The sequence below is a fragment of the Pristis pectinata genome, chromosome 6, assembly GCF_009764475.1.
Source record: "Pristis pectinata isolate sPriPec2 chromosome 6, sPriPec2.1.pri, whole genome shotgun sequence".
NCBI classification, from domain to species: domain Eukaryota; kingdom Metazoa; phylum Chordata; class Chondrichthyes; order Rhinopristiformes; family Pristidae; genus Pristis; species Pristis pectinata.
Window position 1 is genome coordinate 77,546,886 of NC_067410.1, and position 19,474 is coordinate 77,566,359.

At 40.2% G+C, this 19,474-nt stretch overlaps 1 protein-coding gene across 1 annotated transcript in view; it reads right to left on the reverse strand.

Annotated features, from left to right (window-relative positions):
• Positions 1–13,790, reverse strand: part of ppm1lb (protein phosphatase, Mg2+/Mn2+ dependent, 1Lb) — a 99,545-nt gene extending 85,755 nt beyond the window's left edge. Inside the window, exons 1-2 of the mRNA XM_052017242.1 lie at positions 13,538–13,790; positions 12,682–13,043 (exon numbers count right to left, since the gene is read on the reverse strand). Coding sequence (XP_051873202.1) covers positions 12,682–13,043; positions 13,538–13,790 — 615 coding nt within the window. The remainder of the gene's footprint in view (positions 1–12,681; positions 13,044–13,537) is intronic.
• Between the last annotated feature and the right edge of the window lie 5,684 nt (positions 13,791–19,474).

A 19,474-nucleotide genomic window follows, 5' to 3' on the forward strand; every position in this document is an offset into this window, starting at 1 on the left:
TTTTGAATGATGATTCTTATGGTAATCAATGTCTCTCCCTGCCAAACAAGTGACCCTCTCCATGTACCTTTCATAAACATAATCATAGAACACCAAAAAGCATGAGGGCGAATCCAGAAGATGCACGATTTTGCATATTTGCTGCTTTGTGAGTCTACCTCGACAATTTACAATCCCTGCTGTTGTTACTTAAATGTCTTGACATAACATCTCTGTGTATCTTGATGAATGGCACACTGTTTAAACCACTCCAACCTCCAGATGAAACAAAAATTTCTTGGAGCAACTCCAATCTGCAGCTGCTAACAATGAACAAAATATTTCATGCTTTGACAAGCTGATCAGTGCCAATGGTAGATACTGTTGGCAATGCAACTGACAGTAATGTACATCACAATATATTGAGCAGACTGCCATGCAATGAGTAAGGAGATGCATTTCTTGATAGTAAGGTCCAGACTCATTCAACTGGAGTCAAAAAGTTCACTTTAAAGCACTGAAACAATTGAGTACTCCAAGATAAATGATGGGAAAGAATGTACCTAAATCTCTCCTGTGAGCACAAGCTCCTTGTTGTACCCTAAATCTGAATAGGCAAACCTAACAACATCCCCACTATCTCACTGTTCATCTGCGTCAGCTTTGTCATTAAAGTATCCCAATTGGGGTTTCCATCTGAGTCTTCTGGGATATTATGGATGTGTAAACCTCCCCCTCCCCCACTTCCCCTTCAACCAAGGGAGCACCCACATCACACTCCCTATGCCTCTTTTGAATGACAGTAGCCTTGCTTATGCCTAGTGTTTCTCCCAATGAAATACCCCTCTAACCTACTTTTCTCATCCCCCGCAGTGCCAGTTTCTGAGGTGGTGCTGTGTGGTCAGGTGCAATGACGCACTGTGCTCATCATCATCATCATCATCATGCTCCTCCTCTCTTTTCCTTCCTGCTCCTTCATCTCCTTGTGTTTCCACTTGGAGTCCTGATGTTGTGGTCAGGGGGAAACAGGGGGGAATTCCTCATACCCTGCACAGGCAAAACAAAACAGAGTTGCATACATAAACAGCGCACTAAACACTTCGTTGATGCAGAAGTGTACGCATGGTAATAAAGATATATGCTATTGATGTTTACAAAGGTGATGTACTGATCACAATGAATCAGAGTTAGTTTACATACCCAACAGAGTTCATATTGCCTCTCCATGAGGCTTCACATGAGGAGGTGAATCAGCTCCTCCAGCCTGGTGGGACAGTGCACTTGAGAGAGCATCTCACCTATCCAGGTGGCCTCTCTCCTACTCCTCGTTGTTTAGCTAAATGGAGCAAATGAAGGAAGCTAAATAACCTTTTCATAATCCTACATTTGGAACCTATACCTCCGTACAGGGGAGTTGAGGGGTTAAAATATCATTGTTGACATGTTGGCAGGTTGTGTTGGGTGAGTAACAATTTGTGTGAGTGTCTCTGGATAAGGGTTTCTGTGTGAGAGAGAGAGCAGTATTTTGTGAGCTCTTACATTTCTTCTGACATTACTCTGATGTCTGGGTATTTTCACCCCTGGAAGAAACAACTAGAGCCATCTTCTGCCAAGCTGGTGGTGAAGCTGGCAGGATCTCTTACCACATCCTTCACTCCTCCTCCCCAACTCCCCCAACGGTATACAAGATCTCATTGATGAGTAACTTTATGTCACTTACAGTAAATGTTGGAGTTCTCTGCCCCTATGTGCAGTCTCTCTCTCTCTTCCATGGTAGTATGCTTTGCTGTTGTCTGATTGTGATGAGGACAGTGCCTTTAAGTTGGCAGATTTAGGGTGGTCCATTAGGAAATTATCAGGTCACATTTTAGCAATTATTTCTGGGTGGAAAATATACTAATGCTCTTGCACATGTTTTTGGCCAATTTCTCAACTTTTGAGGGGTATTTAAATTGGCAATAGTGCTACATGCAACAATGTTTCAGCAAACAAACAAGGTAGAATCTTATTTCTCGGCATTGATTTCAACTTAAGTTGCCAGATAGGTATTTATGATAATCGATTACTGATAATTAACACAAAAATTCAGAATATTTAGTAAGTGTAAGTAGATAATTATCTAATTACATAATAGTTTTATTTGTTAAAGGACACACTGCTTTCTGTTTGATTCTTCTGGACAAGAGCAGAAATTTTTCACAATAAACATTTTTCATATCTTCTTACCAGAAGACTACCAGGCATTTCAAAACTAAATTTTTGTTGAGTGTATTTCCATGTTCCAACACAATGTGCTGCAATTTATGCTTCAGTTATTATAATGCATTTTCAGCTGGGTCTTTTATAGATGCGTTATAGTCGTTACCTATAAAATAGCACAAAGCCCTGTGTCAAGTGTTATCAGAATTTATTCTCATTTTTAACCATATCAATGGTGGCATTTATTTTATGGCTCACAGATGACTAGTTTTTCTTCAGAAATTGCCTAATTTTTCCACATATTCTCTCAGATAATAAAGTAACATGTAAAAACTCTTGTGCTCCAGATGTTGCTCCAAATTCCAGCATCTGCAGTCTCTTGTGTTTCCATGTAAAAACTCTATTTATGGAACAGTGAATTTTTGGGGAAGATTTTCTGCTATCCAGATCTATCACTAAATAAACCAGTAACCATGCTATTCTCAAGCACAGGATGAAGAGCAGCCTTTCATCAGCAGGGTTCTGGCCCTTGGATACCTGGGCTGCACCATTGGATACCTTATGGATTCCAAAGAAGCAGTGCTAACTTCCACAGACTTCTCACTTCTCAAAGTAGGAAAAATGCCTGTGGAGCCTACACCAAGTTAGACCTGGTACAAACACAGTGGATCCATTTCAATGAATGGAAGAAATTGGTTGCCAGAAGAAAAGTGACTGCAGTTTTTTTTATTTGATTTGATTGCGTGTTTAATTATTCTTAAGTTTGTGTGTGAGTGCAAGCCTGTGGTTTTCAGTCTGTTAATTTAAAAAATGTAATTTTAAATTCTTAAGTATTATTTTTAACAGAATCTGAGTGATTTTGAATGTCTGTGAACATCAAGGACACTTGTAAACAATCAATAATAGTGGGAGGTTTGACAGCTGGTGAAATCAGGGATAGAGACTCACTGGCTATCAAGATCATTCTTTCAATGTAGCCTGCCACTTATACTGAGGGAGGCCTTGTACTGCACTCGTCTACACTGATGAGCTAGGAACAACACCCCATGATCATACTGGGAGAAACTTTGTGGTCCATGAGTTGGCAGCCAGCAATCCTGGGGCACAGAGAGCTCCGCACCAATATGTTATTCTGTTGTTTCTTGGGCTTGAATTTGAATCAAACAGGGTCGACAGGATTTCTGTTGAAAGGAAAACTTGCATGTATTTTTTACATCCTTTTTAGAACATTCCAAAGCTATTCAGAGTCAATTAGCTAAAACAATGAGGATAACTCCACTGTTCTTCAAAGTAATGCCATACAATTTCTCATGGGACCAGATTGGTTTAATGTTTCATCCGAATGGCAAATAGAGCAACACTTTCCCTTTATAAAGCATCTTTAAAAAGCACTTTTATAAAAGCACTTGCAGGCTGCCTCCAGAAAACTCTATGCAGAAGATGTATTTCACTGTGTGTTTTGATGTACATGTGACTAATGAAGATATCTTATATCTTACCTTATCTTTAACACAGAAAAACATCCCATTGATGCATACTGAAACAAATAATATCAAGCCAAAGAAGGAGATATTAGGACACCATCAGAAACAGATTTAAAGGACAAACTCAGAGATTTAAGAATATAATTCTGGACCCAGTGGTCCATACTGCTAAACGAATACTTAAAAATGACAGGGCAGAGAGAGCTGATGCAGGGCATCACAGACCAGAAATTTCAGAATTCTCAGAAAATTGCAGAGTCAGAGGAAGTTACAGTGAAAATGAAGGGGGCGGTGGTGGTTGGTGAAGCCATGAAGACATTTGAAGATTAAAATGGAGGCACTGGGGCTGCAGAATATTGGAAGGGCTGAATATTGAGGGTAGAAGATGAAAGGCAGTTCAGAAAACAATGAAATAGTTCCCCTTCACATTAACAAAGGCAGCAGAAAGGGCACGAGAGATTGGGGCGAGTGTCTGCATTAGAGTACCTGTGGAACACAATGCATGTTCTTGGGTGTTGTTTCTTAATAGTGATGTGTAGATAAGGGACAAGAGGAAGACATAGACTGCAGTGTACCAGTGTATGCCCAGATAGAAGGCATTGCTGTTGATGGTCTACCTCTGATTGAATATCTATGGTGATCAGGTCAATCCCACTCAGCCAGACAAGAAAGGATCTGGAAGTGAATGTTGTGTTTGATCATTTCAGTTTTCCAGAAGTATGAAGGGATAATACACTTAAGTATTAATGATAGGGGATGTCACTTGACACTTTTATTAGAGTAATTCCATTGCTTTGGCAAGGGCAGAAATAGAATCAAATAAATTCAAAAATGGAGCTGTAGAAAAAATGGGCACAGCTTTGCAAATCAACAGCATTCTAAAGAAAATTAGTTTACTGCACTGGAGAATAACTAACTAAATTCCTGAAAGCAGCACTATGCTAAACACCAAAACTATTTTCAGGCAGTTTCCCTGTGTACTACGTGATCTTATATTCTGCTATGTTTACCAGCCTAAATGTTAATAACTGAATGCTTCTATTGAGTCTCTTAGCAAGCAGATCATATTTATTTACAGACACGAGAAGCTGGCAGCCAGCAATCCTACAGCATTACTGTTTTAAATAGATGATAACAACCAAAAAGCGCTGGAAAGTACAAATTAGGAAATTGCTTTCTTTCTGGAGTATCCAAACTGGAAAAAATCATGTAAGCAGACTTGGAATGTATTTTGAAAGATAAACTGAGCAAGTAGCAGGGCAGAATTCCAAGGGACTATGTTGATGAAAGATTGGCAACCTGAACTATTAACTCTGCTTCTCTTTCCACTGATATTGCCTGGGCTGCCAAGTATTTCCAGCATTTTCTGATTTTATTCCAAGAGCTTATGTTTCCTACTAAAGTATGTTTTTAGTAACAACTTTGAATCCTTCATACAGTACCTTAACTGTTAATTATACTTGCATACAATGTATCTGAATTTGTTTTGCTCAGTAGATGGCATGGACAAAGAGGTAGAGACACAGAAATTCATGCAAATATCAGATTCTTTTGAACGTTTATGCAATTGAAATTTGACTTTACCCCTGTTATTCACACATGTTGCCATTATTTAGTGGGCAATGTTCCTTTTGCAGTGAAGTGCCACAGGTCTAATTTTTAAGGTTACTGAACTTAACCCAAGTTCTTCTGTGAACCACCATCATTGTTACTGCTGGGTCAACCATATTTTATTCTACCGCAATGCAGGATTGGGACCCTGTCAGGTAAGTCTAAACCTTCCCATATGGCACCAGGAAACCCCTTTCCCAATTTCACTCCTGACTCCCTGCAACACAGCTCCCCAACTTCCAGATGTTCAAGAGCTTCCCATTCCCTAACCCTGTGATGTTCAAAGCCTCTGACATTCTAATGTTCTAGGCCACTGGTGGCCAGAACCTTATTTGAAGACCCCTTTCCCAGCCCTGATCATCTTTGTAGACTCCCTCCCACCCACGATCCTTGCCATCCTTGAAGGCAACTCTACCCCATTCCCTACTGGCCACTTACTTTCTGAGGAACTCAATCCCAGACCCTAACCTTGGGCTTTGGCCACCAGCTTGCTCTTCTGCCTGAGTCCCCTTGTTCTGCCCTACCACCCCAAAATCCCCAGATCCAGATTCAGTCCCAGATTACAGTATTTTCCATCGAGGAAAAAAGCAACATGCTTTCACTAGTGCCTGAGGACTTCTGTGCATTAGAATTTCTAGACAAGAATGAAATAAGGTATAACATAATATATACATTCCCCAATGGACATTCCATACAAGGAAGGATATCCCTCTCTTGTGTGTGTCTGATGTTTTTAAATTTCCTTTTCTCTGACAGGTTCTACTTCATTCTTCACAACTCTTCAGATTTACACTTATCTCTGGTTTTCTTTTTTTGTATCTTTTTTGATGATGGGGATGGTGTTACAATGAATTGGGCTATTAATATTTGCAGGCTGATTTAGGGTTGGGACTGAAGGTCGCTCTTCCAGTTTCTTGACTTTTGCCATTTAACAAATAATGTGATCTACCTTTCTTTAGCCCAAAGCCAATGATCTTTTCACAATGTGCTCCATTCATCAGCTTTCTTCAAAAACATATTGAAAACCTCGTTTCCTCATTTTGTTATTTCACATTTCACTTTGTTCTTTTATGCAGGGGACATTATAAGAATGCAAAAAAGTCATTAAAAAAAACGTGTGAATTCAAATCACTTGGTTCCTTGGTGATGTGTAGGTCCATGTTGGAGCACAAATCAATGTCACAGCTGTAAGATATAATGCTCCCTAATCATACACTGCCTTTATGCAAGCAATGAATTTAGTCAGGCAGAGCATATAAAAAATATTTAAACACTGGATGCAATAGTTTTATGGCAGATAAATAATGTTCCTTTATGGTCGATGCATTTTTAATTGATTGCTTTAAATGTCATAGCAACAGAGCCTTACATAGGATATGCAAAGAAACTTTAATCAGTCTTATGTTTTATGTTGGGCTAATTGAAAATAAAATTATTACAGGACAGACTAATTGGCATTTTTCCCTAGTATGTACATCTTGTCTTACAGCAAAATAAAAAGAACACCTGTTTAGTAACAGCATTTTCACTTTCTGATGTACTGCAAAACAAATAATTGAACACATTGCCAACAATACGTAGGAATGCTTATAAGGTATGTGGTTCACTTTTACAGAACTTTGCAAAGAGGTACTGAACAATCCGATATGTCATTTATTAATTTTCAACAGGAGAACATTTCCTTTAGGTACAATACTTAACCTTAATATTAACCATCATAATAGGTGGGAAAGCATCGGGAAGGTCAAAAAAGTAAAAATAAGGAACATATTCCCAACCCATTATTACAGTTTTAAATCAAGCAAGTATCTTAACATTGGAAAGATGGGATATTTCAATTACTTAAATTATGAGGACCTGATTTAAAATTCAACAGTAGCTGTGTACACTTCCCAAACCTCAGGAATCTCTATAAAAGGAAGCAGATATAACTGGCTGAAGGATAAATGCCTATAAAGCATTGCTTGTAGGCCAGGAGGACAAAAGAGCAACCCCAACCCAATAAACTCCACTCTGCTGATCATCTATCTCTCTCTCTCTCTCTCTCTCACAACTGTGGTAATGTAACTTTTTTTCCAGGCCCTATCCTACCCAAACAAAAATAAGCTCAACTTTCTGCAATGCACTTTCACTATTGTCTCATTACCCCCAGCCCTGATTTTCTGGCTTTCCATGGCACCCCACCCCTCCACCCTTCCTAATTACTGGGACCTCTTTTTGCTGTTCTCCTGCTTAACAACCGCCGGCCTGTTAGTGCAGCTGACAGCTGGACATGGAGTCACAGCAATAATTACGTTGTGGTCCTGCTGAATTTCCATGTTCCTGGCCTCAACAAATTTCAGTTGGCTACATCCTCCCCTGCCCACCCGCCGCCCCCCCACCCCCAAACCGACTCATGGGTCTTAGGTGCAAATAACATGGGAATGTTCCAAAATTCACTAATAGTTAAAAACAAAGACTCTCTGAAGTCTGGAATAATTCCCATCTATTCCACTACTGAGCCTACTTCACTATTCATAAGGTAACTCCATTTTCCAGTCAGACCTCTATAACCATCAATTCTCCTGTGGTCTGAAAGTCTATCCATCTCAGCCTTGAACATATGTAATAATAACCCATCACTCACAGCTCTCCAGGTACAGAATTCCAAAAATTCACAACACATTCTACAAAGAAATTCCTCCTCCTCTCAATCTTAAATTGCCAATCCCTCTCTCTGAGACCCTGCCCCAGGGAAAACAACCTCATAGCATCTACCCTGTTAAACTCTCTCAGAATCTTGTATGTTTCAATGAGATCACCTCTCATTCTTCCACACTCCACAGAGCAAAGATCTATTCTGGTCTCTCGTATCCTCACAGATCAACCTCCACATCCCAGGAATCAAACAAGTCAACCATCATTGCACCACCCCCTAGAATGTACATCCTTTGTTACACAAGGAGACCAAAACCACACACTGCAGGTGTGGTCTCACTGTCCAATCATTCTGCACTTTCTCACGTGTAATTTATTCCACATGCAATATGACAACATTACATTTGCCTTCTTAGTTACTTGCTGACCCTGCATGCTAACCTGCTGTATATGTCAGGTATCTGCAAACACCAGCATTTAATATTTCACTCCATTTACATACTATTTAAATAATATTTTGCCTTTCTAATTTTCCTACCAAAGTGCATAACCTCATACTTCCCTTCATCAGATTTATTTTGCTGCCACTTAACCTATCCATTGCTGACTCTTTGGGTCCTCTCAACATACTTTCCTACCTATGCTTGTGCTGTCAGCAAACTTGGACACCTTGCACTGGGTTCTGTCATCAAAGTCATTAATATAGATTAGAAATGTATATAAAAAGTTAGGATTCTAATCTTACTAAGATGCTCAGTTTTTAATGTTATTTTAAAAGAAATGTCATACTGGTTGCAATACAAATTGATATACTTTCATGAAGCTTTGATTCCAAGCTGAATTCCGTCACATTTTTACCATGTTGGGATGAGTACAAAGGCTCTACCTTTGTCAGTAACAATTTTTTTCTTGTTTGATTAATATTTAAGGTGTCCCGTTCTGTTGATGAAATTGTTTTATCCATATCCCTTTGGCTACATATTAGTAAATGCAAAATTGAAACACCCAAGGGCTCTAATAGTAATTATAATTAAATCCTATCATCTCAGGTATCCGTCTGTAGATGTTACATGAGGGTGGTAATCCTTGTAGTCGAGGCATCATCTTTCAATAAATGCTTGCTCCTTGTCACATCACAGGCTATCAATGTTAGTTGCAAAAGCATCAACTGCTATTTCATTTTAATGGAGCTAGTAAAACGAAATACGTAGCGTGCATGAAGATTAAGGTTAACAAAGGAATTCGCTTAATGGTGAAGGAGTTATCAGAAAGCGCACTTGCACCCTAAGGGGCATTTTACTGGGTTATCTAAAAGGAAGTTAAATTAAAGCTCACTGCCAAAGGCAGGAGCAGGGCATAGGTGATTGATAATGTGGAATGTTATTTAGTAATCCGAACACGTTTTAGTCTGGTTGTAGGGCACAGCTGCTCGCAGAACTGTGAAATGCAAGGTCGCATATGATGAGCTCAATCGCTGAAGTCAGAACAGAAGTGCACCACCTATCCAAAACGGCGATCTTCCCTAAAGACTTCCACAACAGCCCACCGCACACACGGCTGGATCTGCACGCTGCTATCCTACCCCCCAAATCCCCGACCAATGTGACCAGTTCTCCCGTCACTGTCATCTTCACAAAATCATGACGACGAACCCTCCATTAAGGTTACATATGTGTACTCTCTCAACTGATGTGGTTAAACATTCACAATGGAACACTACTGAAGGTCGAGATCAAGATTGGCACGTTTTCCAATTTCACTCCTTGCAACACACGAGCTCATTTCAAGGTTGACGAGAGTTACGGAATTTGTTTCACAATCTCTAAAAATAAAATAATCCAACTTCAAGACAGAAAATCAAATGGGACAATAATACCATCCATTAAAATAGTTGCGGCAGAAGGCAATCGCAATTGATGACCTAACAACGCTGCAGGAAACAAAACGATAAAACAATTACAATAAACACAACTCCAGATTGAGCTAAAAAGTCACCTTGGCTATTGCAGGGGGGTAATATTTATTTACTTCGCCCATATACAAATAGAAACATTCTGCAGCATAGATAACAGCCCTCAAAATCATGGTAACACAATGTTCTTTTGTCAGGAGCATGATCGTTGGTTGCTATGACCTGGTCTGAGCATGTTGACCCTGCACAGGGTCTTCGAACTGATGTAATTAAACAGTGGCATAAGGCGCACAGGGACAACGTGTGGTCTTTTAAAGTTTCGATCCACGGCAAACATCTAACATTATTTCAACTGAAAGTTCACTTTATGGTGGTACATTTTCTGATTGTCTTTGTCCTTACATTTGGAATTTAGTACAGCAAATGTAGTTCGTGTGTTTGAAGACCTTGAATTAAAACGATATTATCACTAGGCACAAATCGTTTCTGCTCAAGAAAAAAAGTTACTAAACAAACCCAAAGAAAAATAAGGAAATATTTCTTCAGAGAAAGTGAACTTTTATTTTTTTAAAAAACAGCAACTTCAATGGGGGGGGGGGGGGAAGGAGGGTTGCAATCGTTTTTAAGAGTCACCCACCCATTGCGTCTTCGCGAAATTAATATTAGGCTCTAGTGATACAAATTCTATCGTCAAAAAGCAAATTAACAGCTCACCTTATCTATGAAACATTTCAATCTAGTGCATTTTCCTTTTCTGTAGCTTCAAATGCCAACCTCTAAAAACGTCAAAATGGAGAAAAGTGGCCAACTTCAGGCAACACGAAGAAATTCTGATGAAAGATAATCGACCCGAAACGTTAACTGATTTTTGCCTGACCCGCTGGATAGCATTTTTCGTTTCTATTTCAGATTTCCAGCATTTTCAGGTTCATTCCCCTTTTCGATTGAGTACTTAATCCCATGTAACCAGACAGATCATCTTTCCTTCAACAGCCTTTCTAATCTCTTTTTAAACGTCGACAAAGTCTCAGCCATTATCACTAACAATCCTTTATGGAATAAGACTTCCCTGCTCTTTGCCCTATTTAACACCACGTAAACGCCTGAAGCGGATTGCTTCCTTTCACGCTGTTTAATCCACAATTTTAAATACCTATTAACACATCCGTAATCTTCGAATAAAACAACATTTTCATGTATATGAAAAACAGAAAATGTTGTAAATACTCAATATTTTAGGCAGCATCTGCGGAGAAAGAAACATAATTTAAGTCGGTGACCTTTCACTAGAACTAGGAAATATTAGAAATAAAATAAATTTTAATTGCGGACAAAGGGGAGAAGGGCAGAGAGTACGAAAGGGCAAATCTGTGAGACCAGGAGAGATTACACAAGTGGTGATGGTGCCAGTTGAAAGAGGGTGGTAAAGGCTGGTGAATAGTATAAGGCGTGTGTGGAGGTGGTGTAGGGGACATTGAAACCCTAAATTACCAGGAGAGAAGGACAAGAATAGAATGCTGAATGAATGACTTAAAGTTGAAAAGGTTGATTATCTGAGATTGGGGAATTCAATATTGAGCCAGGAAGATGTGGTGCTGTACTTGAATTTATGAAGGACAGGTTAGGAGGACCAAAACAGAGACAGCGGGCTGATGATTTAAGGGGCAGGCAACTGGAAGGTGTGCGTCATCCTTGTGGATTGAACGCGTTTTTATTTAGACCACCCAATCTGCATTTCTGTAGTGGAAACTGCACTGTGAGCAGTGAATGCAATATTTTATCTCTCTTGATCGCCATTCTATCACAGACCTTCCCTTTTGTTCTCTCCATCCCATCCACACGGCAGCAGCACCCTACCCCGTTCTTCTCTCTGGAATTTAAAACTTGTTTTATTTCCAATCTTCTCCAGATTAGGTGAAAGGTCATCCTCTTGAAAAGTTAAATCCTTTCTTCCTCCACAATCGCTGCACGACATGCCGATTGTTTCCAACATTTTCTGTTTTTGTTTCAGATTTTCAGCACTTTGCCTTTTTAGAATTACAGCTTTCTTCGTTTTTGTTTTCCCCTTGCCAGGTGATATCCCAACATATCCCGACATATTCCAATTGCTCAACGACCTTTTGTTTCTATAACTCTCGGGAATAGACCCGGCATTCTTGTCTGTTTATGCTGAAGTATCCCGGTAGTTTTTGTGCACTTGTGCATTGGAGCTATTTTAATCTCGTGTGAAACCGAATGCCCAAATCCCCTTGCTCTTTCTCACCATACAACCTTCTTCCATTCAAATAATCACGTTTACTTATTTTGACCATAATGTATCACCACACGCTCACAACACAGGATTATCTAAGAGATGCATCATAGATACTACACCGGCAGCCCAAAAGCTGTTTACTTTGTGCGTGTGTGTGTTCACATTTATCGCATTAAAAAAGACACAATGATGCGTATCTATTAATCGGAAGTGAGGAAAGTAAATTGCGCCACAGCAATAATGCAATGACAATGACAACTAATTTAAACAAAGCTCATCTCATGTTCTTCCAAACTGTGATCGAGCCCAAATCCCATTTCAAACATTATCGATTTCCTCTGTACCTGTAAGATCAATCACCTGGCGATCTTGGTTCTTAAGGCAACAGAAATGTTACTTGAAATGGGATGTCACAACCCCGCGAATGCATAAACTTCATATCCATGATCCTGTTGATGCTGCTTTAACATGTCACTTTTTCATCGGGGTCTAATACTTCAGTGCACCGTTCTCCCTAATGCTCAGTTCATCCTAGTTTGTCTTTGACATTGGTAAATGAGCCAACCAAACAAATAACACGTCTCTGTGAATATTTTTGGACTCACCTCTCCCCCGTGCCCATCAAAAATCCCGAAAATAGAAGGATGACTTTTGTTGACCAGATCAGTAAGGACTTCGAATCGATCCTCCATGTGATCTCGTCTGCCTTGGATGGAATAAACGGCCACATTGTTGCTCTTGTATTCCCAGGTTTTGGAAAACTCTGCTTCCAGGACGTCCAGCCCCCCGAACCGATCGTTCTGAATTATTTCCACCACTTTCCCTTTCATCATCTTCACCGCATTCTGGCTCGATTTCACTATGGTCTTCACTTCATCCGTGTGGAAGAAATAACTCCAAAGAGCCAAGCTGATGCACAATAGAAACAAAGTTTCCGGTCTCAGAAGAAAATAACGCATGATGCGGCCTAAAAGAGACAACAGAGTCATTGTGTCTTCTATCATTTATTCTACAAACTTGAGGAGAATCACACCATCAATTCACCATCCTCTACAACAGGGACCTGCGCAAAAACGGAAAGGCAGCGTCTCCGGCGCTCCGACCCCCCGCCCCCTGCAAGATGCTGACGGCCGAACCCCTGCGAGCGGCGGTGGCGGCGATGGGACAGTGGGCTGGGGCTCCCTGCGCCGAGGTTGGAAGGTGGGCCCGCCAAGCCAGGCCGGCAGCGCCGCTTCCCCCGGGTCCCTCCGCCCGCCCGCCTGCCTGCCTGCCTGCCGACCGTGTCCCTCCGCTCCTCCCCTCCCCCCGCCACCCCCCCCCTCCCCCCGACAACAGCGATCTGCCGCATTCCCTCCGCGGGACCGGCCCACCGCCGGCCGCGGGGCGGCTCCCGCCCTTCCCCCGCCCACTCCCGCCCTTCCCGCGCCTTCCGCCCCCCCTCGCCGTCCTGCCTCCACTTGCCTCCCCTGTTGGGGAAAGGGAGAGCGGCGCAGGAGACGAACCCTCTGGGTTGTGATTGAAGTTGGTTTCCATTCGCGTCTCTCCCCCCCCCCCTCTCGCGTTTGGTAGATTCCGCCCTCGGCCGGCTGGAGCATTCGAACGAAAGGCCGGAAGGATCAAAACTCGACCGCTGCCGAAACGCTCTCTGTCTTCGCTCATGTGTCCGGAGGTGCGCTTCATGCTGGCTCATCGACGCGCTGTTTATTGGCAACATCCATTTCCTATTTCCAAGCACTTCCACGCTCCCTCTGCATTTTATCTGGAGGAAGAACCAGCAGCGGGGAGAACAATAACTGTTTTTGGAAACAACTGTTCTTGAACTGTGTTCAGTTGCCACCACGAACGGAGGATGTATTAAAACATTTTAGTCCCATTGGAAAATGTTTACCAAGAACATCGAATTACTAAATTGTTTGTATGTAATTATAATTATTAAAAGCATTTATTCATTTAACTTGAGTCGTGTGGATTTTTTTATGTCACCACGGGTGCAGCTGGATTGATCGCCAGTGGATCGGAAGCTGAGAATTTGGCGAGAGTGACAATTCGCTGGAGAAGTGCCCGCGGTTTCACGTCCAACTCACAAGCAGCAGTCTGAACCCGATGTTTCTAAATAAGTAGATAACTAAGACATAGTTCCTTTTGAGTAGATAACTAATATATAGTTCCTTTTGTTTAGTGATTTAAAGTGTAGATCTAGTTCATAGGAAGTATATTTAAGGAAGCTTTTTGGAAATTTCTAATTAGAACGGAGGGACATCAGTGAAATGTTAGCCTGCAATTCTTGCACCATTGTCGAAAGCTCGGGATGCTTATGTGTCCCAAATATGTGAGAAGCACCACCAACTGCTTGAGTTCAAGCTGTAGGTTTTTGAACTTGAGGGAAGCTGGATTTAGTGCACGGTTTACACAGGACTACCTAGATCACGAATTCCAGAGGGTGGGTTTCCCACATCCGGATAGAGTTCACAATAGCAACGGTGTTGAAAGATGTTGACAGGACAGGATTCCTCTGGAAAAACAGCCCTCTTTATTCAGTTACAAGCGGTGAAAGTAACAACGTTTCAAAGTGCCAGGATAAAGTGCAGAACCTTCTGGGGAAGGTGCAGGGTTCAGGGCATTGGAGGAGAAAAGATAGATTCATGGTCCAGTGCCAAAGAGAATCAAGTTGTATTTCTGCAATCTGAGTTCAAGGAGATAGGGAGGATTAAAGGGGCCATCATAATTTCCAGATGAGTCCCAGTGTCGTGAGCTAGCAAGAACTTTAAAAGGAGAACATCAGGTTAATATGTGATAAAAGACATGGTGCTGAAGGAGGGGATTCGGAATGCTGTGACATTGGGGCCGATTCTTTGGTCGAAGAGGCCTGTACAAATTGTGTGTGTTGTACCTTAAGAAAGTTGGAAACATTGCACTGGTGAGCTGGGAGCATTGTGCAGAGGGGAAAAGTTCAGACTGGCAGAGAGTTGGGCACTGGACATCAACAAGGTGCATAGAGGTTTAGTAGAGAGAATTCAATTTAGAATAATGCAGTGCTACATGTGACCGTAGAGAATACAGAGTTCTTAGTCAAGTTTGGAATGTATCTGTGTAAATGCATAGTTTGTTTAATTAATGATGCATTTGTTTGTTTAATAAGGCTGGTAAGCCACAACTGAAAACAGTTACATCAGAAAATGTTAGCAATGGTGGTAATGGAAATTTGGCTCAAAAAGAGTTTGGATGGTTAATATTTGTGGTACAAAGTATTCAGGAAAGAAACGGAAAGGGAAGTAGGAGGAGTGGTAGTGAAAAATACTCAGCTGGAAGAACACAATGCCCTTGAGCTGTTCAAAAATGGAATCCACTTGGATGGAATTAAGAAATAGTAGTGGAACTATTATGCCTTATTCTATATGAAAGAGATTCACAGAGTGGTTATTGGACGGTGTGTGGGTTGCAGAATAATCATAATAGGAGGTAACCTCAATATTTTATACTATCTTTATATTAAAAAGGGCAGTAGTTATAGTTAAAGGGCAGAGAAAGAAGTGTGTTCAGGAGAACTTTCTATATCAATGTGCTTTCTGCCAAATGAGGAAGAAGACATTGTTGGATCTAGTCCTGAGAAATTAAGTAGGCCAAGTGGAGAATATCAGAGTGGGGAGGATCTCAGAAATACTGATTGCAGCATCATATGATATAGATTGATTAACCGCAAGGATAAAGTGTGATCTAGAATAAAAATTGCTAACTGGAGCAGAGCTAATTTCAGCAAATTGACTAAACATCTGATCCAGATAAATCAGAGTCAAACACCAGCTAAGGAGTAGATCAATGGGCAGCCTTTTAAAGAGATGATCTGTCTACATTCTGGGTACTTTCATTGAAAAGAAAAAGGAAGGGCAAACAAAAGTAGAGTTCCCGGGATGATAAAGGAGTTAAAGAGTAGGATTAAGCAGAACCAATTGATATATGACCAATGTCAGCTTCATAATACATGAAAAAAACAGGCTACATGTTAAAAAACTATGGAAGACGTGAAAAAAAGAAATGAGGAGTCGAGAGATAGGATGAACTAAGATTGGCAGCTAACTTAAAGAAGACCTAAATATCTTATGTGGGCATATTGAATAAAAAAATGGTGATATGCATTAGGGTCAACATTGAGATTCATTGTGAATGAAGAAGCCATGTGTGCGGTACTAAATGAGGACTCTGCATGAGTGTTTACAATGGGAGAGAAATTTGCCAAAGCTATGATAAACAAAGAGGTTGCCAGGGTACAGGAACAAATTAAAGTAGAAAGAGGAGGTAAGAAACGAAGCTGGCCACACTTAATCATGGGGTCGAGATGGGATGCATGCTATACTGCGGAGGGAAGTGCTGTAGAAACTGGGGAGGTTTCTTCCAGTAGACCAGAATCTTCCAGTAACCTTCAGACACTGAGCTGATGCTAGATTCATAGAAATAAAGGAATCAGAGAAAATATATGACACAGAAGGTGGCCATTCAACATATTATGTTTGTGCTGGTCAAAAAAGAGCAACCCAGCCTAATTCCACTCAGTACCAGGTCTGTAGCCTTTCAGGTCATTGTGCTTCAAGTACAAATCCAAAGACTGTTTAATGAGGGTTTCTGCCTCTACCACTCTTCAGGCAGTGAGTTTCAGACCTGCACCACCCTTGGGTGATAAAATATTTTCATCCATTTTCTAATCCTTCTACAATTATTTTAAGTCAATGGCTCCTTCTTTTGAGCCCTCTGCTATGGGAAAAAGATCCTTCCTATTTACTGTATCTTGCTCCCTCAAAATTTTATACACCTTGATTAAGTATCTGCTCAGCCTCTAAGGAAGACAACCCTAATTTATCCATTCTTTCCTAATAGGTACAATTGTCCTTTGTAAATCTCCTTCGCATTCTCTCCTTTGAAATCACATCATTCTCATAATGTGGTGACCACTCACAGGAGAGAATGCAAAGGAGATTTACATTGTAGTCAAGCTGTGTCCTACCTAGTGTTGTATACAATTTTAGCATAATCTCCCTGCTCGTACACTTTATACCACAGTTAATAAAAGAAAATATCCTTATATATTTTCAACAACCATATTGACCTCTCCAGCAATCTTTAAGGATTTGCAGACATACAGTCTAAGATCTTTCTCTTTCTTCTGATGGAACAGAATCTTATCAACCCTTCTGTCCCTGAAAGAGGTGTGGCTTTGTGATTTTAAACAAGATAGATGAGTGGAATCTCTTAACCAAGTAGAGGTTGTGTGTTGTACTGTTTACAAATATTTCCAAAACTCCTACCACTATTATAAATCACTATTCTAATTTCAACATATTTAAGCAATTCCGATTTCAGATCTCCAACTTGGTTGATAGTTGTTGTGGATGAATATTCCTCAAACAGTCACTCTAGCTCTAAGGTATCTAATTGAGTCAACTGACTAGATTGGTTCCTCCTCTAACTGCAATGCCAAAATGCATAGTTATGGCTCTTTATTTTAATTATCCACAGTTATGGGCATGTGATCAGCTGTCCAACCAGTTCCTCATTGGTCATCTGGACCGTGCTCTCCTGGTACATTGGATACTGGTTGTACCATCTGTCCCATGCTTTATTATCTTGCCACATAGACCAGAGCTGTTAGCAGCTGTGAAAAGTTTTGTCTTTGATAAATCCATGGGGCCTGGTTTATCAACGTACTGTTCCCTTGTGTATTGCAAACAGTCCTTCAAGGAGATTCTGTACTGTTTTTGAACTGTGTTTAAAAGGCAGGTGAAAAGTTCTTATCACAAAGCTTTTTTCTTAGTTAACTATTTCGGGTTTGAGAGAATAATTCCAGCCTCTTCTCAAAAGTCTTTGTTGTTTACATTTCAAACAGCTTATCTGAGTAACCCCTTGTACACAGGCCCTCTCAGCCAAGAGTGAATCTGAACTCCATATGATTTTAAACATGCCTTAATATAAATGAGCTTATATATTTATAGGTTAGCAGCAAAGTCAAATTACTAACATTAATTATTTTTCACAAAGTTTATAAATCCAAGAATTCCAACACTTTTAGAGGATTTGCATATTAAACAGGGTAAATTAGATTACTGTTTCAAAAGAATTAAAAAAACGAATAAATTATAAAACAATCATTGCTGCTGATAACATTCACAACCATGGCTGTGGCCTAGTTCCTAGATAATTTGCTTGCTTCCCTAATTTCTAATGTAAATAAGATGGGCTGACATAAAACCCCCATAATGCCTCATTGTGACTCAGAATATGTAAGTTTTTAGTATTTCTTTTTAAACATGTATCAGAAGGTGGACAATTACTGCTAAGTATTATACCTCCTTGATCTTCAACTGTTCCCGCCTAAAATTGATGTACGTTTTTACTCCCAGTTCTGATTTGTCTCAATGACACCCATGTATTTTGGCTTCAACTTTAATGTTTCAAAATAAGGTCTCCATGTGTGAGTCCCTTGATGATTTAGTGAGTTGTCTATCTCTACCCTGTATCTCTGATCATGATGAACTGTCAACTAACCGTGCATGCCTGCGACCCAGTCTTTGGTACGAATTTATCATGCTTTTCTGCATTCCAATCCCTCAATTGTAACCAATCTCATTTGTACACTCACAGCAGTATCCCAGCATCATGCCACACGAAACATCTAATACAAGCTATGCATTGGTTTTCAGTTGATCTTCAATAGAAAAGGGAGAGTCTGGTCATCTATTTTTCCTTCTCCATAATTCAGATGGTGTTCAGGATATTTAAGATAGTTCTCTTAAAATACTCACATGACACAAACTTCTCCAAGAGAAAGTAATTAATTAACTATTCTTAACTACACATTTCCTGACAAACTTCATGTCAAGCTAATAACTGTTGGTGATTTAAACATAGGTAATCTGATCCAATTCAAAAACAACTTCGGAAAACTTGCATTTAGTGATGTAATGTCTCTATTGAAGATAGAGATTGGCTGAAGATACATAATTGAAATGACCATTTAATCTTATTCAGGAGGCTTGGAAAAACTTTGCTGCCTAAAATGTTTTCCATAACAGCTCTTTAAAATATTAAGTTCCCAGCAAAGTCTTTATTGATTATTTAAATCCCAGAATGGAAATATCCAAGTATATTGTGCCTTTGTTCATTATCTTCCCCATTAAAAAAAAATGAACTAACAGATTTGGTTTAGGTTCAGTTTTACTTCCCCAATTAAATTGTTATTCCTTGATATGCCACAGATTCCCAGAATTAATTTCTAATTTCAATCAAGGTTTGGAAAAAAACAATTAACCTTGAATAGGTTAAATCCAAACCTCCTGAAGGCAAAGTGTTATCAGGGTGCTCTGGTTTCCTCCAACATCCCAAATTGGTTGCTGTAAATCATGAAGGTGG